This window comes from Neoarius graeffei, chromosome 9 (genome assembly GCF_027579695.1).
Source record: "Neoarius graeffei isolate fNeoGra1 chromosome 9, fNeoGra1.pri, whole genome shotgun sequence".
NCBI classification, from domain to species: domain Eukaryota; kingdom Metazoa; phylum Chordata; class Actinopteri; order Siluriformes; family Ariidae; genus Neoarius; species Neoarius graeffei.
The window spans coordinates 40,338,382-40,362,379 of NC_083577.1; the positions used below are offsets into that span (position 1 = coordinate 40,338,382).

The 23,998-nt window shown below is 41.6% G+C and overlaps 1 protein-coding gene across 1 annotated transcript; it reads left to right on the forward strand.

Moving 5' to 3' along the window:
* The first annotated feature begins 912 nt into the window (after positions 1–912).
* On the forward strand, positions 913–22,397 carry gatd3 (glutamine amidotransferase class 1 domain containing 3). The gene is made up of 7 exons (XM_060929480.1): positions 913–1,129; positions 15,115–15,167; positions 15,354–15,464; positions 19,432–19,551; positions 19,684–19,776; positions 21,502–21,657; positions 21,821–22,397. Exons 1-7 carry the CDS (start codon positions 992–994, stop codon positions 21,948–21,950), a joined length of 801 nt encoding a protein of 266 aa, XP_060785463.1. The 5' UTR covers positions 913–991; the 3' UTR covers positions 21,951–22,397.
* Positions 22,398–23,998: the final 1,601 nt, after the last annotated feature.

Below are 23,998 nucleotides of genomic sequence, written 5' to 3' on the forward strand. Positions count from 1 at the left end.
TAGCCACTTTATCCTGTCCTACAGGGTCGCAGGCAAGCTGGAGCCTATCCCAGCTGACTACGGGTGAAAGGCGGGGTACACCCTGGACAAGTCGCCAGGTCATCACAGGGCTGACACATAGACACAGACAACCATTCACACTCACATTCACACCTACGGTCAATTTAGAGTCACCAGTTAACCTAACCTGCATGTCTTTGGACTGTGGGGGAAACCGGAGCACCCGGAGGAAACCCACGCGGACACGGGGAGAACATGCAAACTCCGCACAGAAAGGCCCTCGCCGGCCACGGGGCTCGAACCCGGACCTTCTTGCTGTGAAGCGACAGCGCTAACCACTACACCACCGTGCCACCTGCAAATACCTCATCTCATCTCATCTCATTATCTCTAGCCGCTTTATCCTGTTCTACAGGGTCGCAGGCAAGCTGGAGCCTATCCCAGCTGACTACGGGCGAAAGGCGGGGTACACCCTGGACAAGTCGCCAGGTCATCACAGGGCTGACACATAGACACAGACAACCATTCACACTGTTTATCCTGTAATGATGCTACTGGAATTTTAATTTCCCTGAGGGAACCCACCCAAAGGGATCAATAAAATTCTATCTAATCTAATCTAAGATACTCAAGTAAATGTACTTTGTTACTGTCCACTTTTGGAACTTGGTTAGTTGGAGTTTTTTGGCATCAGTTTATTTCCATATCTTTGGTGCGAGGCTTCAGCAGGATCACTGCTCAACGTCACTACCTCCTCTAACCACAGGGTGGCACTACAGTGTTGATTACAGGATTGAAAGATGGTGGAGGAAGATTTTACCGTAATCTTTAGACGATACGAGCAGCTTCTGACTATATACCATTGACCGTGTGGTACATACAAAACTAATTCGTTTCTACACGGTGTTTTACGGTATAAATAGAGCTATTTTTGACTGCGTTCTAGCTCGAGTGTTGTATTTGGAACTGAAAAGTTGTAATTGTTGTGAAGATGTTGTCGGTTCGCTCAGTGCTCTGCAGATCTTACTCCTTTCTGCTGAAGCCTCCAGCAGCTCGCCTTGCTCAGACACACGGTGCGGGCTTCTTCCACACCAGCGCCGAGTGCAGCAGCAGCGCCAGGGTAGCAGTGGTGAGTCCGGGGTCACCTTATGGTGTTGATGAACTTTACTTCCTGCTACAGCTGTCGTCCTGTCAAATGGAAAGCTAACTTTAGAAAATGAATGAGTGCTTGTGCTTAACATTCCTGCAGCTCTGCAGACAAACATGTTTATATACATTTTGAACAACACTGGTGCTGTTTTAGAGAAAACTAAGGGTAGAGAAGAAGAAGAAACCTTTATTTGTCACATGCACACTTCAAGTACAGTGAAATATTCATCCTCTGCATTTAACCCATCTGAAGCAGTGCACACACACCCAGAGCAGTGGGCAGCCACACCAGAGCGCCCGGGGAGCAGTCAGGGGTTCGCGGGTCGGATTTTTCAGTCCCGCTCCCGCCCGCATTGTGCAGTCCCACTCCCACCCGCAAAGAATTATGATTTTCAGTCCCGCTCCCGCCCGCGCCCACAAAAAAATTATGATTTTCAGTCCCGCTCCCGCCCGCAAATCCCGCATGATGCAGACATTCGCGTTATTTCTAAGGAAAGTTCTTGTCTTGACACAGCGTGATGGTGCCCCGCCCCTACTTTGAGTGGATTTCAGCATAAATATTTACAGCTCACGTTGTTATTATTTACCTTGATTCGCAATTCAGCATGTACTGTCTCTATTAACAATAATAATTAGTGCTGTCAAACGATTAAAATATTTAATCGCGAATCACACATTTTTTTTCATATTTTTTTTCATATGAGAATCCATTATAATTCTTCGATCAGCATAAAAAAAGTGAATGGACTTGCTTTGTATCAATGGTGTGTGTTGTTTTTTTTTTTTTATTGCAAAGCAGAGCTAGTAAGAAAAGTGAATCAATTTACTGCTTGAGTTAGTCTACAACTTTAGTCAGAGAGACATGTTACACAGTGACGGTAGGCTTGACTCAATGCTATCCCAGAAATCCTTCCTGTAATATGCAAATTTGGCCACCTCTGATTGGACAGCCAAATTTGCATATTACAGGAAGGATTTCTGGGATAGCATTGAGTCAAGCCTACCGTCACTGTCTAACATGTCTCTCTGACTAAAGTTGTAGACTAACGCAACAAGTAAATCACTTCACTCATGGTTCTCTGGGTAGCTGGGTGTGAACTGCGAGTCGTTAGCGTGATCAAAGGATTTCCCGTTAGCTTGATCAATGGCAATCTAACTCTCTGTGCAATTTTAGGCATCTTAAAATGTTTTTGTTAATGCAAAATAAAATATCCAGCACAAATTATGTATGATAGACATAAATAATTTATGCATTTTATTTCAAATACATTTTTAGTTAGCGGGACTGCAGCTTATCACCGCTCCCGTCCGCGGCGCGTATGTGCACTTGCGCCCGCAATGAGCTTTCAAAATTTCTCCCGTGCCGCACTGCTTTGCGGCCCGCGGGAGTGCAGGGGGCGGGTCCCGCGGGACTCCCGCGGGAGTGCAGGGCTCTATTCGGTACCTCGCTCAAGGACACCTCAGCCCAAGGCCGCCCCACGTTAAAGTGCCATTCCACCATTGGATGTATTCTTTGGCATAAAATACAATATATTTTATGACAACATGACTAGACAGAGAAATCTTTTAGCTTCAAAATGATATATCAAACATAATTTTTTGACAACGACAAGTATATTAATTTTGCGACCAAAGTCACCTACCCTTTTAATTTCCGCGCGGTAGTGAAACGTGATGTCATCGGCAGGTTCCCCTTCTTGTGTACCACGTGTCGGTCTATTTTTAGACCAACTCAAACTCAAAGTCCTTCCCACGCCTTACAGTACCTGGTATTCCTAGTCAGTCTCCCACTCAAGTACTAACCAGGCCCAACCTGTATGTGGCGCATCGGGCGGCGCCGATCTCCGTTTCCATAGCCCTCGGCCTCTCGCCTATTACATAGCTAGGGTTACAGTGGGGGGCTAGTCCTCTGGTAACCACGAGAGTTTAACTCCCCATGCACATCTGTATTGCAGCGTGCCTTGCCAGATGGCGGTAGGTACCATTTTTATGATGGTCTTTGGTATGACCCGACCATGAATAAAACTCACAATCTCCCGATCGAGAGGCGGACACGCTACCACTAGGCCACTAGTCGGTACATTTTTAGACCAGGAAACCCCCAAAGTGAGAGAGTCATTTCTCCTCGTATATGGGGGCCAAAAAAATTGCGAAAAATTTTGAGTTAATCTTTCAGTTAGCTAGATTTATTGGTATTAGCTAGATTTATTGGTATTATTTTTATCGCGTTCTATCCGCCATTGCTGATAATATGTGCCACGTCACACGTCACGTGGTACACAAGAAGGGGAACCTGCCGATGGCATCATGCGCAGAAATTAAAAGGGTAGGTGACTTTGGTCACAAAATTAATATACTTGTCGTTGTCAAAATTATGTTTGATATATCATTTTGAAGCTAAAAGATTTCTCTATCTAGTGATACCATTTATATATGTTGTCAAAATATATTGTATTTTATGCCAAAGAATACATCCAATGGTGGAATGGCACTTTAACCTAACCTGCATGTCTTTGGACTGTGGGGGAAACCGGAGCACCCGGAGGAAACCCACGCAGACACAGGGAGAACATGCAAACTCCATGCAGAAAGGCCCTCACCGGCTGCTGGGTTCGAACCCAGAACCTTCTTGCTGTGAGCCAACCACTACACCACCCGTACACTACCGTTCAAAAGTTTGGGGTCACCCAGACAATTTTGTGCTTTCCATGAAAAGTCACACTTTTATTTCCCACCATAAGTTGTAAAATGAATAGAAAATATAGTCAAGACATTTTTCTGGCCATTTTGAGCATTTAATCGACCCCACAAATGTGATGCTCCAGAAACTCAATCTGCTCAAAGGAAGGTCAGTTTTATAGCTTCTCTAAAGAGCTCAACTGTTTTCAGCTGTGCTAACATGATTGTACAAGGGTTTTCTAATCCTCCATTAGCCTTCTGAGGCAATGAGCAAACACATTGTACCATTAGAACACTGGAGTGATAGTTGCTGGAAATGGGCCTCTATACACCTGCGGAGATATTGCACCAAAAACCAGACATTTGCAGCTAGAATAGTCAGTTACCACATTAGCAATGTATAGACCCCTTTCACATGACGTCACCGCGCCGCGAGATTTTGTTAGGCGCCATATTGGAAGACCAAGTACATGCACTCACAATATAAAACAAAGTACGAGCGAGAGTAAAGTGACACGATGGATGATAATTCTGGTTATGTGAGTACATTACCAGTTGCAGAAAGGGCACGGTATGTGCAGAAACTGGCTGTGATTGATGGGTTTGACCCATATGATAAGACTCGGGGCAAGGGAGAATGGAAACATAAGGAGGACCGGACACCAATTCTGCCATCTGTTTGCTACCCAGACATTGTAAACTATTTGTTGTTTACACCCAGTGCCTACACTCAGTGTTCGAACTATGCCGATATTTTCGGGGGGCCCCTTTTTTTCCCTTGGGGGTGTGTGTGCTTGCGCTTGTCTCGGAGCGCGGATCTCCAAACACATGAGAAACCTATCTTACGCACATATCACGCGGACTCCACACCTCCACACACGCATCGCATCTGGAGTCATAACTCATTAGGGGAAATCGTGTCCGCATTGGCATGTTCAAAAAACAACCTCGCGTCAACAATGATACCACACGCAAGAAAAAAAAAAAAACAGTCAGGCTACTCAACAACCAACCTGGCAGCAGCGAGCAAGCCCCAAACCATCCTAAATTATTATTATTATTATTAAATTGTAGAAGTCTGGGAGGCTTGCTCCTCATACAGTTATCAACTTGGGGCCACTTTAGCATGTTTTAAATCTGAATTTCTTGCGTTTGCTTACCTCAAAGTGTCCGCAGATCATGCACAGACTTATCCATTATATCCACAGTTTTTTGCCAAGTCTCACACAGGTTTCTTTCAAATCTACTGTTGGGCCAATAAATCATAAATAAAACAGCTCAGATTTGTTTGTTTAAGTCGTTTGCCACTCCACTTTATTCTCGTGGGTTCACATACCGCTGCCGTTATTATCCCCTTATCACGAGTTTGTTGGTCTTCCAAAATGGCGCAGGGTCTGTTTACTTCCGGTTTCGGGTGACATCAGTGAAAGGGGTCTGTAGAGTGTATTTCTGATTAGTTTAAAGTGATTTTCATTGAAAAGAACAGTGCTTTTCTTTCAAAAATAAGGACATTTCAAAGTGACCCCAAACCTTTGAACGGTAGTGTATATTTAGATCTGTCTAAGTATACACTATATGGCCAAAAGTTTGTATCCACCTGACAATCACACCCATACAATACATGGTTCTTCCCCAAAGTGCTGCCTTCATCTCCTTAAAGCAGATATGCAGAACCTTTTATTTTAAAATACATTTCTGAGTGAATAGTATTTCCATCCTTGACTCTTGTGTGCTGCATAAATGGGAATAAAAATCAAAAATATATTTTTGAGAGTTAAAATCGACCGCAAAGTTGGCATTCGAGCTGCCCCGCTGCCCCAGCCAGCCCTGAGTGTGTGACGTCACAGCGGTAATCGGTTTTAAGGCCGCATCCTTTTACAGCTATAGACCAAAGTCCGTCCGTCCATCCATCCATTATCTGTAGTCACTTATCCTGTCCTACAGGGTCGCAGGCAAGCTGGAGCCTATCCCAGCTGACTATGGGCGAGAGGTGGGGTACACCCTGGACAAGTCGCCAGGTCATCGCAGGACTGACACATAAAGACAAACAACCATTCACACTCACATTCACACCTACAGTCAATTTAGAGCCACCAATTAGCCTAACCTGCATGTCTTTGGACTGTGGGGGAAACCAGAGCACCTGGAGGAAACCCACGGGGAGAACATGCAAACTCCACACAGAAAGGCCTAGACCAAAGTCATATCAATAAAAATTTACGGTGAAAGTAAGAAATACCGTTACCGACTTGCTCAACTAAGACTGATTTGACTTCACTGATTGTGGGTTGACTCTCATTAAAACAGGATGGGTGTTATAACTTATGCAGCATACATGTACATGCATGCATTTTCACCGATAAAACGTCAAAGGCTAATTAAATAATCAGACGAACTGAGACAATCGCATTCTGAAGCAAATTAAATAATCTTATACCAGGAACTTAAACACACAATACAAGTTACATGTATTAATCTAAATGCAGGTGAACGTGTTGTTTTATATCCAAATGAGAGTCGCATCTTACCCGTTTGTGTTCTCGCTTCTTGAAGGCCGACCTTGTGACCGATTGATTTGAAACCAAATGACTTTCAGTTGTTCATTCAGTTCTCCGTTCATTCACTTCTTCCACATAAGGGCGAGATATTGCTGCTGAGGCAAGCATATCCAGCGGAGAAATTAGACTGCTGGTCCACTCATTCTCCATTTTCTCCATACTGAGTACTCCACCATTACTGCTTGGCTTGAGCAGGCAATTACTAAAACCCAAGATGGGACGGGATGTCACCGGTCTTAGCAACAACCATGGGGAGGTCACTGCCCGAGCAATAATACGTCACGTCCCGTTCCATCCCGGGTTTTACCAACAACCCTCGGCTCACACTCCGGGAGAACTGGTGCAACTGAACTTGCTTTCCTTTTAAAATAAATAAATTAAATAAATATCTTCCTTTTCTTGTAGTTTTCTTTTCCTTTAATTGTTGGTACTGCACCCTCTTTCAATACCGCGAGTTGGCCTAGTGGTTAGCATGTCCGCCTCTCGATCAGGAGATCGTGAGTTCTACTCACGATCCGGTCATATCAAAGACCATCATAAAAATGAGTACCTACTGCTGTCTGGCAAGGCATGCTGCAATACAGATGTGAGTGGGGAGTCAAACTCTCGCAGTTACCAGAGGACTAGCCCCCCACTGTAACCCTAGCCATGTAATAGGCGAGAGGCCGAGGGCTACGGAAACGGAGATTGACACTGCCCTATGCGCCACATAGCGTGGGAAGGACTTTGACCCTCTTTCAATATGGGCTTATAGCCAACGATCCTCAACAGATCAGAGGTTTCATATGAATCTTCAGTAAAATGTGCAGAGGAGAGACCACTTCGTAGGCACCCAATGTGCCCAACTTCTCGCAAAACACATCCAAATTTTTGCAGTTTGAACATTCTTGAGCCATGAATGCAACATAAATCCACCTTCTGTCGTGTCGCTGCACCCGCCAGCAACACATCTACATGGCATGGCAATAAATTAGCTCAAAATTGAGGATCGGAGTTGGAGTCAGCTCTGTGTTTTAGTATAGCGAAAATGGCGATGACCAATAGCCTTCTTGCAGTGACGTCACAGATGTCAAGGTCATTCACTCAGACCGCTACCTATGTGAATTATTTTAATCATAAAAATTACTATATTAGATTTATTGTGGCGGTACGGTGGTGTAGTGGTTAGTGCTGTTGCCTTACAGCAAGAAGGTCTGGGTTTGAGCCCCGTGGCCGGCGAGGGCCTTTCTGTGCGGAGTTTGCATGTTCTCCCCGTGTCCGCGTGGGTTTCCTCCGGGTGCTCCGGTTTCCCCCACAGTCCGAAGACATGCAGGTTAGGCTAAGGCCAAGTTTACATTAGACCGTATCTGTCTCGTTTTCTTCGCGGATGCACTGTCCGTTTACATTAAAACGCCTGGAAACACCGGGAAACGGGAATCCGCCAGGGTCCACGTATTCAATCCAGATAGTGTCTGATCCGGTGCTGTGTAAACATTGAGAATACGCGGATACGCTGTGCTGAGCTCTAGCTGGCGTCGTCATTGGATAACGTCACTGTGACATTCACCTTCCTGATTCGCTGGCGTTGGTCATGTGACGCGACTGCTGAAAAACGGCGCGGACTTCCGCCTTGTATCGCCTTTCATTAAAGAGTATAAAAGTATGAAAATACTGCAAATACTGATGCAAATACTGCCCATTGTGTAGTTATGATTGTCTTTAGGCTTGCCATCCTTCCACTTGCAAGTGGTAAGTGACGCGCATGCCCGACATGCACTGAGATCACACACACAGCGGCTCAGTCCCAAATCACTGCTTGTGTGCTTCACTCGCGCGCTCTGTGAGCTGCGCAGGGCCGGAGTGCGCACCCTCCAGAGGGCACTCGCTGTTCAGGGCGGAGTGATTTGGAGCGCAGGATGCCTGCGGAGCCGAGCGTATCCGTGTATTGGCGTTGCTGTGTGCACGCGAATCGTGTATTGGCGTTGCTGTGTGCACACTAATCGTTTTAAAAACGTTAATCTGATGATCCGCTGATACAGTCTAATGTAAACCCCACCTAATTGGTGACTCTAAATTGACCGTAGGTGTGAATGTGAGTGTGAATGGTTGTCTGTGTCTCTGTGTCGGCCCTGTGATGACTTGGCGACTTGTCCAGGGTGTACCCCGCCTTTCGCCCGTAGTCAGCTGGGATAGGCTCCAGCTTGCCTGCGACCCTGTAGAACAGGATAAAGCGGCTACAGATAATGAAATGAGAGTGAGATTTATTGTTAATGCTTAAAACTATTCCTGTGCCATTCTTGAGATCTCAAGGCATTTATAAACAAAAAGTGAGGCCATGGTTCTGCGTATATGCTTTAACACTCCATTACTACTCTGGGGTGGGCTTTCCAAAAGCCTCTTAACACTAGGAACATCTTAACTAGGAGAGAGTGCTCATTGTGCTGCTCACGCTACCATTTAACTATGATCTTTATCAGCTGATTGTGATTTACTAGTAGTTATTGCCTGTGAACCTGATTTCCTCTGAATGGTGCTCTTCACAGGGGCTAAATTGCTCCCCACGTCTCCTCAGTGATGCAGACTCGGCCCTAGCGGAAGTATCGGGTGAGGAGTGCCGATTGCGAGGTCCTGTACAATTGAAACTCTCAGGCGAGTGGGGGAGGGAATTTGCTGCCAAGGCTGCATGCAGTTTGTTAGCGTGAGCGTATAGCCAATGGGAAATGAATAGTGTGCTGGATTAGCACTAATCCCATGATTTGGAGAATCGAAAATGTTGTCTTGGAGCCCCTTTGGGGTGTCACCAATCCATGTGCAAAGTATGGAGGACTTTGTGCATTCAGCCGTGTCAATCTGCATAGGTGAACAGACAGAGAGACAGACAGCCTTCCTTTATTAGTATAGATGGCGTTACAAAAACGTGTTACCAATGGTGTAGTTGTAGTGCGCCTTCTGGTGAACAAACTATGCAATGACAACATTCATAAGATGGTTAAAGGATCCATCTTCTGTCTCTCCATTTGTTTTTGGTTTTTTTGGTCATTTATCTGCCATTATCAAAGCAAATACTGATTTATCTGCGTTTAGCTCATGTTAGCCGATAATATCAGCATGCCGATTAATTGGTCGGGTGCTGTTGTATAGAATGTACACTACCGTTCAAAAGTTTGGGGTCACCCAGACAATTTTGTGTTTTCCATGAAAAGTCACACTTTTATTTACCACCATAAGTTAGTGTATTGTATTGCCCATGTGTACAAAGTGAGGTCCATGAAGACATGGTTTGCCAAGTTTGGAGTAGAAGAACTCGAGTGTCCGGCACAGAGCCCTGACCTCAACCCCACTGAACACCTTTGGGATGAACTGGAATACCGAGGTGGTGTTTACATTAGACCGTATCCGTCTCGTTTTCGTCGCGGATGCACTGTCCGTTCACATTAAAACGCCGAGAAACGACTCCACAGGCGGAACAACTTGAATCTGCCAGGGCCCATGTATTCAACCCAGTTCGTATCTGATCCGGTGCTGTGTAAACATTGAGGAACGCAGAAACGCTGTGCTGAGCTCTAGCTGACGTCGTCATTGGACAACGTCACTGTGACATCCACCTTCCTGATTCGCTGGCGTTGGGATCACACACACAGCGGCTCAGTCCCGAATCACTGCTTGTGCGCTTCACTCGCACGCTCTGTGAGCTGCGCAGGGCCGGAGTGCGCACCCTCCAGAGGGCACTCGCTGTTCAGGGCAGAGTGATTTGGAGCGCAGGAGGAAGCGCTGAGCCGCACTGAGGTTTATTTACACATTTCAACTTATTTACCTCCTTCAGGCGCTTAAACTCAGTGAGAACATGAACATCATAGCCAGGTGTGGTTATCTGCTGGAGAAGGTGTTCGCTTCCCATTCTTCCACCTGCAAGTGGTGAGTGACTTGCGCATGCCCGATATGCACTGGGATCATGTGACGTGCTGTCTAATTAGTCATGTGATTAGCGTATCCGTGTATTGGCGTTGCTGTGTGCACGCGAATCGTTTTAAAAATGTTAATCTGATGATCCGCTGATACGGTCTAATGTAAACACCACCCAACTGAACACCACCTTGCTCTGCATCAATACCTGACCTCACTAATCCTCTTGGGGCTGAATGAGCACAAATCCCCACAGCTACACTCCAAAATCTATTGGAAAGCCTTCCCGGAAGAGTGGAGATTATTATAACAGCAAATGAATGGGATGGGATGCTCAGAAAGGACACACAAGTGTGATGGTCAGGATTCCACATACATTCGTGTGAAAAAGAAAGTACACCCTCTTTCAAGTCTAGGTTTTAACTGTCAGGACATAATAAAAAAAAAAAATCATCTGGTCCTTACCAGGTCTTAAAATTAGGAAAATACAACCTCAGATGACCAATAACATGACATATTCACCATGTCATTATTTATTTAACACAAAGTAAGCCAAAAATGTAGTCGCAGTGTGTGAAAAATTAAGTACACCCTTACTGCTTCCATAGAAATTATGAAAGCAATTAGCAGCTAGGTGTTGATCAAATGAATTTGATTACTTGATCATCAGCAAGTGTGACCATCTCTTAAAAAGCAGAAATTTTGCCAGTTTGCTTGTCTAGAGCACTCAGGTGTATGTTAACACAATGCCAAGGAGGAAAGACATCAGCAATGATCTTAAAGAAGCAATTGTTGCTGCACATCAGTCTGGGAAGGGTTATAAGGCCATTTCCAAACAATTTGAAATCCATCATTCTACTGTGAAAAAGATTATTCAGAAGTGGAAAACATTCAAGACAGTTGCCAATCTTCCCAGGAGTGGACGTCCCAGCAAATTTACTCCAAGGTCAGACTGTCCAATGCTCAAGAAATTGCAAAAAACCCAAGAATTAGGACTCTACAGGCCACAGTTAGCATGTTAAATGCTAGTTCATGACCGTACAATTAGAAAAAGACTGTGCAAGTATGATTTGTTTGGAAGGGTTGCCAGAAGAAAGCCTCTTCTTTCTAAAAAGAACATGGCAGCACAGCTTAGGTTTGCAAAGATTCATCTGAACAAGTCACAAGCCTTCTGGAACAATATCCTTTGGACAGATGAGACCAAAGCGGAAATATTTGGCCATAATGCACAGTGCCATGTTTGGTGAAAACCAAACACACCTCATACAAACCATCAAGCACTGTGGTGGAGGGGTGATGATTTGGGCTTGTTTTGCAGCCACAGGACCTGGGCACCTTGCAGTCATTGAGGCTACATTTACATTAGACCGTATCTGTCTCGTTTTCTTCGCGGATGCACTGTCCGTTTACATTAAACCCCCTGGAAACGCCGGGAAACGGGAATCCGCCAGCGTCCACGTATTCAATCCAGATCGTGTCAGCTCCGGTGCTGTGTAAACATTCAGAATACGCGGATATGCTGTGCTGAGCTCTAGCTGGCGTCTCATTGGACAACGTCACTGTGACCTCCACCTTCCTGATTCGCTGGCGTTGGTCATGTGACGCGACTGCTGAAAAACGGCGCGGACTTCCGCCTTGTATCACCTTTCATTAAAGAGTATAAAAGTATGAAAATACTGCAAACACTGATGCAAATACTGCCCATTGTGTAGTTATGATTGTCTTTAGGCTTGCCATCCTTCCACTTGCAAGTAGTAAGTGATATGCGCTGGGATCACACACACAGCGGCTCAGTCCCAAATCGTGGCTTGTGCACTTCACTCGCGCGCTGTGTGAGCTGCGCAGGGCCGGAGTGCGCACCCTCCAGAGGGCACTCGCTGTTCAGGGTGGAGTGATTTGGAGCGCAGGATGCCTGCGGAGCCGAGCGTATCCGTGTATTGGCGTTGCTATGTGCACGCGAATCGTGTATTGGTTTTGCTGTGTGCACACTAATCATTTTAAAAACGTTAATCTGATGATCCGCTGATACAGTCTAATGTAAACATGGGCTGAGTCAACCATGAACTCCTCTAGAATAATTTGGTATACAGAGGCAAATGTGAGGCCATCTGTCCAACAGCTAAAGCTTGGCCACAATTGGGTCATGCAACAGGATAATGATCCGAAGCACATCAAAGCAAATCTACAGCAGAATGGCTGAAAAAGAAAAGAATCAAGGTGTTGGAATGGCCAAGTCAAAGTCCAGACCTCAACCCAATTGAAATGCTGTGGTGGGACCTTAAGAGAGCTGTGCATAAACAAATGCCCTCAAACATGAATGAACTGAAGCAATGTTATAAAGAGTGGGCCAAAATTCCTCTACAACGATGTGAGAGACTGATAAAATCGTACAGAAAACGATTGCTTCAAGTTATTGCTGCAAAATGTGGTTCTACAAGCTATTGAATCATGGGGTATACTTACTTTTTCACACATGGATTCTGCATTTTCACTTAATTTTTATTAAAGAAATTATGACATGGTGGAATCTGTTGTGTGTTGCTTTACACCTAAGGTTAGATTTGCATAATTTTAGGACCTGGTAAGGATCAGATGATTTTTTTTTTTTTTTTTTTTTTGTCATGATTAGTAAAACCATGTAACTGGAAGAGGGTGTACTTTTCTTTTTCACATAACTGTACTTTTTGGTCATGTAGTGCATTTTTTTTTTTTTTCAGCAAAACTTAGACATCCTAGTCCTAATATCCCTAGAGGAATCCCTTCTGTCAACTTTCAAAGGTGTTGTTCTGTATTTGCTGAGGGAAAATATTGTATTGCTTTGTCACTGCAAACAGCTGTATTGTCATTTAGCTATTAATAGCTAATAGTAAATAAGACATGTTACAGGGCTCAACATTAAGGACTGCCCGATTGCCCGGGGCAAGTGAAACATGCATTGGGGCAAGTAGGATATGTCCTTGACATGCCCAGCTGGGCAAGTTGGAAAGAGCATATATTATGAACTAGCACCACAAAAGTTAGGCTTTTTGATCTTTTTATTTCAGTTCCTAAAAGCGTCCCTCACTACGTATCCGCCATTATGTCTTGGCTGTTTTCTTAGTCTCTGTCTCGTTTACTGCTTTGCAAGTTATTTTAAATACCCCTGCTGTTGTAGTCTGGTATGCATACTGTTTGATAGACCCCTTGTGCACGACATCACGCATCACGTGATAATTACAGCTGGGGTCAGACAGACACCGTCTTTCATGCAAGCAAGGCTTAATCTGTCTTCAGTATGGTTCATTTTTGTGCTGTTTTTGCTTGTTCAAACAGAGAAATAAATAAAAGGCATTCCCGTCTCCCCACCATCAAGAAAAATGTTAACAAATTGAAGCAAATGCTTCAAGAACAACGGGTAAATGAGTGGTTAAAGAATACGGCGAGAGGAGCTCAGCCTGAAAACTCCAGAGGAATTCACGATTGTATTTAAAATATATTTTACAAAAGCAGAAAGTCGGAAGTGAGGATGGAAGAGTTTGATTAAGAATCTCGTTTTATTTTTTTCTGTTCGCACTTGAGTTAGCTCCATGAAATTGTTTGATTTTCTTAAAGGTGAAGCCGCTTCCTTATTCGACACAGAAAACCCGGATTCAAAACAACTCTGGCATAAAAAAACTCAACAAGGAGCGACATGCTCGATGAATCCTGAAAGAAGAGAACAGATTAAGAGCAGAGAGAGCTGGAGCTTTGTTTCTGTTATCAGAGGAACACAGGCCTGTGCAAAATATTTATGTATCTGTTTGTTTGGGGTTTTTTTGTTTGTTTTCCCCTCCCATCATCCACCTCTAGGTTTATTTAAAAAAAAAAAACGTGCTGTGTCATGACAGACCGGCTGCACTGATTCAGTTACAGGTTACCAGGTCTGTATAAAACACCCACAACCTACACACTAAACAATAATTTTAAACTCGAACACTATCCTGTCTGTCATGACGCAGCGCAGGTTTTTTTTTTAAACCTAGCGGTGAATGATGTAACACACAAAAAAGATATATTCTCAGAACAGTACTGTTCAAAAGTCTTGGTGAATAGCTATCAAAAATGCATTCCTATATTTAATTAAATGAGAAATAGAATTTTGATTTTAATGAATTTGCTTTCAGCTCTCCTTTAAATCAAATTTGAGGCTTTTGATTAATTCCTCGCTCTGCACTGTAACTTTTATTCTTGTATTTTGTCTTATTCTATTTTAGATGTTTTTACTATTTTTAATTGTACTTGAATGATCATTTATAATGTGTTTCTTCCTCTGTCCATTTACCCCAACATGCTACAATATTATTGCCATTTTCACGCCACAACTTATAAATTTGTCTTGTGCCCGTTGTCGTAAGGAACTGCACTGTATGATGGTATATATTGCTTGGTTCATGACCATCACTACTTTTCACAGTGCATTCTGGGATACTATGAGTCCATTATATAGGGTGTAATAATTCTCACTATACATTCGGACAGCACTACAAAATGGCGAACTTGCTATATAGTCCACTATGTACAGTAGTGAGTGATTTCGGACACAACTCCGCAGTACATGTCCAGCTTGAGAGAGAGAAATAGTGTTTTTGTTTTTAACCTAAAGTAGCTTAAAAGGATTTATGCTGTGATGAAGCAGGGACTAGTGATGCCATTATACCTAAAGAGAGAGCTAGAAGGTAATGCAGGCATAAGGGTATGCTAAATAGTGTGTTCAGCTGCAGCCATGTTTTTTACTTCCCAACAGTGTTACTACTTTCACCCTTTATACTGTATGGATTACTCTATGGCTTGTCATTGGACTTTACCTTCTGATTGTCCTGGTTTCCAGGTACTGTCTGGATGTGGAGTGTATGATGGTACAGAGATCCATGAGGCATCAGCGTGAGTATCAGGCTCCACCCAAAACCTCATGCTACTGTACCATACATGATGTTGGTTACTCCATAAGTGAATATTTTTGCCTATGGGTTTTGGAAATGGACTTCCCACTACAATAGATTTTTGTGCCTTCATAAATCATAACCATTTCTTTAGGATATATTCACTCAGAAATATGCATATGTACAGAATCCTGGTGCATCTGAGTCGGGGTGGTGCCGAGGTCCAGATGTATGCTCCTGATGTGACTCAGATGCATGTTATAGACCACAGCAAGGGGCAGCCTTCAGAGGAGTCCAGGTAATCAACAGGGCTCGACATTTAACTTTTAAACCCACTTGCCCTGGGGGGGCAAGTGGGGGTTAATTTCCACTTGCCCCCTATTTTGCAAGTACTTCTTTCTTTCTTTCTTTCTTTCTTTCTTTCTTTTAGGAAAACCCATAGGATAGTTGTGAATTGCAACATAAAATGAAGATCACACACTGACTTGAAGTTTGGTTATTGATTAAGTTTGGTTATCCGTTACTTGTAACGGGCAATAATGATTTTATCCAAAATAGTTTTTCCTGCCTTAGTCAATTTATTTCCATTTCACATGCCTACAGCTCATTACTCGATAATGTAGAAATCATAAAATAGAACTCGATAACAAAGTTTGCATGAAAAAAAAAAACAATAGGGTGCCAAAACTTTTGAGCAGTACTGTGTTTGAGAATATTTATATTTCTTTTTTTTTTTTAAATATCATCCACCTCTAGGTTTAAAAAAAAAAAACAACGCGCTGCATCATGACAGACAGGATAATGTTGGAGTTTAAAATTATTGTTTATTGTGTAGGTTGTGGGTGTTTTATACAGACCTGGCAACCTGTAACTGTTGAGTGCAGCCGGTCTGTCATGATGCAGCGGGTTTTTTTTGTTTTTTTTTAAACCTAGAGGTGGATAATGTAACAAAAAAAATTTTATATATATTTTGCACAGGCCTGTGTTCCTCTGATAACAGAAGCAAAGCTCCAGCTCTCTCTGCTCTTAATCTGTTCTCTTCTTTCAGGATTTATCACGCATGCCACTCCTTGTTGTGTTTTTTTTTTTTTTTTTTTTTTTTTAAATGCCCAAGTTGTTTCGAAACCAATCTGGGTTTTCTGTGTCGAATAAGGAAGCTGCTTCACCTTTTAAGAAAGTCAGACACTTTCATGAAGGCGCTAACTCAAATGCGAGCAGAAAAAAATAAAACGAGATTTTTAATCAAACTCTTCCATCCTCACTTCCGACTTTCTGCTTTTGTAAAATGCATTTTAAATACAATCGTGAATTTCTCTGGAATTTTCAGGCTGAGCTCCTCTCTTTGTATTCTTTAACCACTCATTTACCCGTTGTTCTTGAAGCATTTGTTTCTATTTGTTGACATTTTTCTTGATAGCGGGCAGACGGTAATGCCTTTTTATCTATTTCTCTCTCTGTTTGATCAAGCAGAAACGGCGCAAAAATGAACCATATTGAAGACAGATTAAGCCTTGCTTGCATGAAAGATGGTGTCTGTCTGACCCCGGCTGTAATTATCACGTGATGCGTGATGTCATTGCACAAGAGGTCTATAAACAGTACGCGTACCATACTACAACAGCGGGGGTATATAAAATAACTTGCAAAGCAGTAAATTAAACTGAGACTAAGAAACAGGGTTCCCGCGGGTCCTTAAAAAGTCTTAAATACAACTTTCGGTTTTCAAGGCCTTAAAACGTCTTAAATTGTTTGGAATGACTGGAATTTTCGAAAGGGAGGTATTAAATTTTAATGTTGGACCGAACGAGTGAAATGTCTCCATCCGGTTTGGGTATTTTTTTTTTACCGTAATTTTAAAAGTGACCAGCGTACCTTTTGGGGGCAGCATTGGTTCTGTGTGTTCTGTGCATTTCGTAGATCAAGAACTAACGTTAGGAGGCTACTGGAGAAAGTGTGGTGTGGTGCGGTGTGGTGGTTGTGAAGAGTGAGAGATACGCAGGTAGCTTATGCGGGTGCTAGAAAGCGTTGATAATTATGGGAAGATGTCTGTTTAACGACAAGTGGTTGGGGGATGACAAATACCCCCACAATAAGGAGAAGAATCGTTTGCGATAAAAAGCGCTGGATCGCACAAATGTGTTTAAAGAGGGTACCGCAGCGCTGGGGACACAGCGGACTGGGAAACTGGCTTTTCACGGACACGAGGCGCGCGCGTGTGTTAGAGGTCAAGCGCTCCGGAGTGAAATGCAGGGGGGTTCGCGCATGCGCACAAGAGCCAGGTGGAAAATGGGGCTTATAGGAAATACTACTAATAGTAATGATTAGCATCTTTTTTTTTTTTTACATAATTAACATTGTTTATTGTACTAAGTTTAATATAAATATATAAACAACCTTTATTTCAAAACTCAATTACAAAGAACTCCAGAAAATACAATAATTCTAAATATAGTACAATATAAATAATTTGTACAAAAAGTTTTTGTTTTATTACTTATCATCTACAACAGTGTTTTTAATATAATAATAAGAATAATATTAACAACCACTAATAATTAGTAGTAATAGTAATTATTATTGATTATTAATCATTACTACTTATGAATTAGTGATTAATAAGTACTAGGGATTATTAAATGTTATAAAATTAAGTTATTAAAAATTATTACAAATTATTAAAAAGTAGTAATTGGTAGAATACAAACAAATACTCATGGATTATAGATAATTTTTTTTTAAATAGTAAACATTGATATAAAATAACTGTACTACTACTACTACTAATAATAATAATAATAATAATAATAAACAATAATACTACTAGTAATACTTGTTAGTTATTATTATCAGTTCAATTGTTATATCAATGTTCACTATTAAAAACAAATTATCTATAATCCATGAATAGTTTGCATCACTACTACTACTAATAATTACTATTTTTTTAATAATAATTTTAACTAATCTTATGACTCAATTTTATAGCATTTTTATAATCACTACTTATTATTTATTAGTATAATTTAGTAGTTGATAATAATTACTACTTATTATTAAATTACATTTTGATAATCACTGCTTATTAATTAAGTAGTAATTAATAATACTGAATTATAATTGCTACTCTAATATAGCTAATAAGTAGTGATTTAAAATGTTATAAAATTGAGTTAATTTTTTTAAATTATTAAAAAGTAGTTATTATTATTATTATTATTATTATTAGTAGTAGTAGTAGTAGTAGTAATACAAACAATTATTCATGGATTATAGATAATAATTAATGATTATTTTTGAATAATGAACATTGATATAACAATTGCACTGATAATTAGTTTAGTTATTAGAACACATTGATTAATATTGATAATGGTTATGAAAGGTGACAGTAGTTGTTCTGTGTTTAATGTAACGCTCTGATGATTGTATGACTGCATAAACAGGTTTATGCTGTTACCTGCTATAATGCAGAAGATACTCGAGAACTTCCTCAGCCAGCTGTATACTGTACGACACTCAGACTGATTTTGCTGTCGGACACAAAATCACACATCATCAAAGATAATCTTTGGGGATTGAAATAATGCTGGCTAAGGTTGTTCAGGTGGTTCTACTTGCTGTTTATTGTTTTCGTTTTTGAAATGATTCATGGTGTTTTCTCCAGTAAACACCAGTCTTCTCCTTGCTGCTACAGTAGTTCTGCAGGCCCAGAACACATGACTTTGCTTCAGCTGTTTGCATGTCTAACAGTTGCCATTGATGCACCCTGTTGTTCACCAATTGTGTGCATTCTTTTTAAAGTTAGTAAAAAAAACTATTGCAGAAAACAGTTTTAAGTTGTCGTATTTATCATTTTCTTTGCCATGGTACAGTCTTAATTTTTCCATTTAGAGGTCTTGAAAAGGTCTTAAAAGTCTTTAAATTTGTACTTGAAAAATGTGCAGATATCCTGAAGAAAACAGCCAAGACAATAATGGTGGATACGTAGTGAGGGAAGCTTTTAGGAACTGAAATAAAAGATCAAAAAGCCTAACTTTTTTGTGGTGCTAGTTTGTAATCTATGCTCATTCCAGCTTGCCCGGTCGGGCACGTTGGGGACATATCCCACTTGCCCCAATGTATGTTTCACTTGCCCCGGGCAATCGGGCAGTCCTTAATGTTGAGCCCTGATGAACAGGGAGGAGATTCTACATCATGACTGCCTTTGGTCTTCTCTGTAACTCTGCTTCTTATATTATTCATAATCCTGAATGTATGTTGTTCAGGAACGTCCTAGCTGAGTCGGCTCGCATCGCCAGGGGTAACATCACTGACCTGGTTAAGCTGAGTGCCACTAGCCATGATGCAGTCATCTTTCCAGGAGGCTTTGGAGCTGCAAAAAATCTGTAAGGGTTACTGTGATGTTTCTGTTTGGGGGTGAAGTAATGATAAAAAGGTAGCATGTTTGAATTGGTAGACATGTATGTACTGGCAATTTCCTTCACATGTTTCCAAAGCTGCATAATTATGACTTTCAGGTCAACATTTGCTGTCGATGGAAGTAACTGTACTGTGAGTAAAGAGGTGGAACGTGTCTTAAAGGACTTCCATAAAGCAGGCAAGCCGATTGGGTAAGTACTCCGTCTATTATTATTATTATTATTATTATTATTATTAATAATACCATAAATACAGTGTACTAGTGCATCTCAAACAAATTAGAATATCATGAAAGTTTTTTTTTTGTTTTTTTGGTAAAGTGAAACATTTCAAGCCTTTTAAATTTATTTATTTTTTTAATTTTGATTTTTATGGCTTATAGCTCATGAAATTCAGAAATCCAGTTTCTCAAATTATTAGAATATTTACTAAGATCAATCAAAAAAGGATTTACAATACAGAAATGTCCAACTTCTGAAAAGTATGTTCATTTATACACTCAATACTTGGTTGGAGCTCCTTTACAACAAATTACTGCATCAATGTGGCATGGCATGGAGGCGATCAGCCTGTGGCACTGCTGTGTTACTGAAGCCCAGGTTGCTTTGATAGCAGCCTTCAGCTCATCTGTAATTTTGGGTCGGGTGTTTCTCATCATCTTCCTTTTGACAATACCCTATAGATTGGGGTTCAGGTCCGGTGAGTTGGCTGGCTAGTCAAGCACAGTAATATCATCATCAGCAAACCATTTGGTAGTAGTTTTGGCACTGTGGGCAGGTGCCAAGTCCTGCTGGAAAAGGAAATCGGCATCTCCATCAAGCTTGTCAGCAGATGGAAGCATGAAGTGCTCTAAAATCTCCTGGTAGACGGCTGCATTGACTTTGGACTTGATAAACCACAGTGGACCAACACCAACAGATGACCTGGCACTCCAAATCATCACAGACTGCAGAAACTTCACGCTGGACTTCAAACACCTTGGATTCTGTGCCTCTGGACTCTTCCTCCAGACTCTAGGACCTTGATTTCCAAAGGAAATGCAAAATTTACTTTCATCTGGAAAAAAAGGACTTTGGGCCACTGAACAACAGTCCAGTTCTTTCTCTCCTTAGCCCAGGTAAGACACTCCTGATGTTGTCTCTGGTTCAGGAGTGGCTTGATATGAGGAATGTGACAGTTGTAGCCCCTTTCCTGAAGATGTCTGTGCGTGGTGGCTCTTGATGCACTGACACCAGCCTCGATCCACTCCTTGTGAAGCTCTCCAAAGGTCTTGAATCGACGTTTATTGATAATCCTCTCAAGGCCACGGTCAGCTGTGTTGCTTCTGCACCTTTTCCAACCAGCCTTTTCACCAATGACCTTCTGTGGCTCCTTGTGGAGGGTGTCTATGTTCATCTCCTGGAGAACTGTCAAGTCTGCAGTCTTCCCCATGATTGTAGTTGTGTGTACTGAACTAGACCGAGAGATACATGGCATTTATACTGTTTTATTCAGACTTGAAATGAAATATTCTAATATTTTGAGATGTGTGTTGTTTGGGGTTTTTTTGTGCTGTAGGCCATAGTTATCAAATTTTTAAAACTGAAGAATGCTTGAAACATTTTAGCTTATATGTAATGAGTCTAGCACATTTTCACTTTCTTAAATAACTGGTGGAAAATATTGAACTGTTTCATGATATTCTAACTGTTTGAGATGCACTAGTAGTTGCCAGGGCTTACTTTTTTTAGAAAGCTGAACACAATCATTTTGGAGCTGTTTTACTATCATTTCCCCTCGGCTGGTTTATTTTTTCCCCTGCCCTGGAATGATATTTTCTTTGTTTGTTTTTGCCCTGCTAAACCACCTTTTATTAGGCAGTTACAGTTGTTTCGTTGTGGTGTGCAGTGTTGATGCTGTTCTCTCATGGTTTCCAGGTTGTGCTGTATCTCTCCGGTGCTGGCAGCGAAGGTGCTCCCCGGTGTGGAAGTGACCGTGGGCCATGAGGAAGAGGAGGGGGGCAAGTGGCCCTACGCTGGCACTGCTCAGGCCATCACTGCACTCGGGGCCAAACATAAAGTCAAAGATGTCACCATATCCTTCTCAGCACATGTCCGATGTTGAATTAATTTTTAATGCCTTTACATCTCTTCTCCCCTCCTGTCACCAGCATTATTTACTAAGAAATCTGATTAAGGTAATATTTCACATCTGGTAAACACTTGTCCGATTTTAGCCTTAACCTTTTGATCTCCACGAGGTTCATGTTGACCTAAAGAATAAGGTAGTGACCTCTCCTGCATTCATGTGTGACACACAGTTGCACCTGATCTTTGACGGGATTGGTTCGATGGTCAGAGACGTCTTGAAGCTGACTGGGAAATAAGTGACACTGTTTCCTTCAACGAGCTGCATGTTCACTGCACTTACACACACACAAACAGTCACATAGCGAGTTCTACATGCATTTGATCCTTTTGTGAAATAAGTGAAAGCTTTGTGAGCATTTTGATTCTGGATGTCAGTAAACCACTTTAGGTTGGGAAACTGCAACTGATGAGCCTTAGTTCACTCCTAAACAGAGCCCCAGTACTCAAGTGATTAAAATGACAGATATTAGCCACCAAAAGCCCATCTCTGCAAGGCGTTGTTTCTTCTAAGTGACCACTAGATGGCGTAGTGTCACAGCCAGACTGGCACTGAGCAAGCCACTGCTAGAACAAGAGTAAAACTGCATTTTTGAATAAAGAAATGTTTAATTTCAGGAGTTTTTTTTATCTCATTTGGTTGTGTTTAAATATGCAATTAAAACAGACTTTTGTCAAATTATGAATTGTTATTGTAGAATCTGATTTTTTTTTTAATGGTCTTTGCTTTATCTGTAAGCTGGAGCCTGTCCCAGCTGAACATGGGTGAGAGGCAGGGTATACCCTGGACAAGTCACCAGCTCATTGCAGGGCTGACACATTCAAAAACGACCATTCACGGTCAATCTAGAGCCACCGATTAACCTACGGTACATATCTTTTGGATTGTGGGAGGAAACCCATGCGGACACGGGGCGAACGTGCAAACTCCACACACAAAGACCCTCGTCGGCCACTGGGTTCGAACCCAGAACCTTCTTGCTGTGAGGCAACAGTGCTAACCACTACACCACCATGCCGCCTAAATGGTCTTTTAAGATAAAATAAACTTTATTCATCCCTTGGTGAGGAACTGTACATATTCCAGCAGTTCACAGATAGAACAGGGTCAGGAATAGACAGTAACGAAAAAATAGAGTGCAATAAAAATATAAAGTAAATTAAAAAAAAAGGGGAGGAAAGCACAGGCCATGTATGTAGTGTACACAACAACGTATGGAAGGAACTTTTAAATAAGAGTAGTACTTCACCTGAAGTAGCAATATTGCACTAATAAAATACTGAAATAGAAATATTGCACTAGGTAGTGAATGTTATTGCACAGCATAATATAACTAACGAAGATGGAATATGTGAGTAAATTTAATTCACCTTTAACATTGCCATTATGTATCTGAGGAAAAAAGATTGAGGGGGGAAAAAAACATCCTGGATTTCTGTGTAATTTACACAGTCTTGCACTGTGTGTTCTAAGTGAGCCATGTCAAAAGACACAGCAAGAGCAAATATAGTTCATATGGTAGCTCAGGAAAAGATCCGAGATTGTAGCAAATGTAATACGTTATATACTAACTCTATACATTTACATGTACATTACTGTTGGTGATGCCTTTTAACTGGGCTTCTTCCTTCGGAGACTCCCAAGATAGCCAGTTAAAGACGGAGATGGATAGAGAGTGAATTTTTAAAGTTCAGTGGCCTAACAACTCCTAAATAAAAACTAATTTACATCTGGTCATTTATTTTCAGTGTGCCAATTGGACGTGTGAAGGTGTGAAAAGAAAAGCAGTGAGGCGAACTTAAAAAAGGGAAGAAGTAGAGACTGATGTGGGCGGGTTTGAGGTAACAGGATTAGTTCTGCAGATCAACACCAGTTCCGGTCATCATATGGCATGTTGCAAGAAACACACACCCCAAAGCGATGTGGAGTCCACACACACACACACACACACACTCATTTCCTGGTTATTCGTCCATATCTTATTAGAGCATGCTTTGTAGGCTCACAGCTGCATGCCCTGTAATCCCTAACAAAACTTTTACACATGCATTGTTTCGCTAAAACAATGAATTAAAACCTCTATAGTACAATAAATTCTGATGCTACTGTATAGGTTGTTACTATTAACATAGTTTATATACATGTAGCAGCAACGAACCTTATTTAAATACATCAAACCTGTGCAAAAACAATTTCTGGTGTTCCTGGGTCATTTCACATAAAAGTTGCCACTCCATCATGGAGTCTGGATTAAATATCAATTTCTTCATTCATTTCAGCTGGATG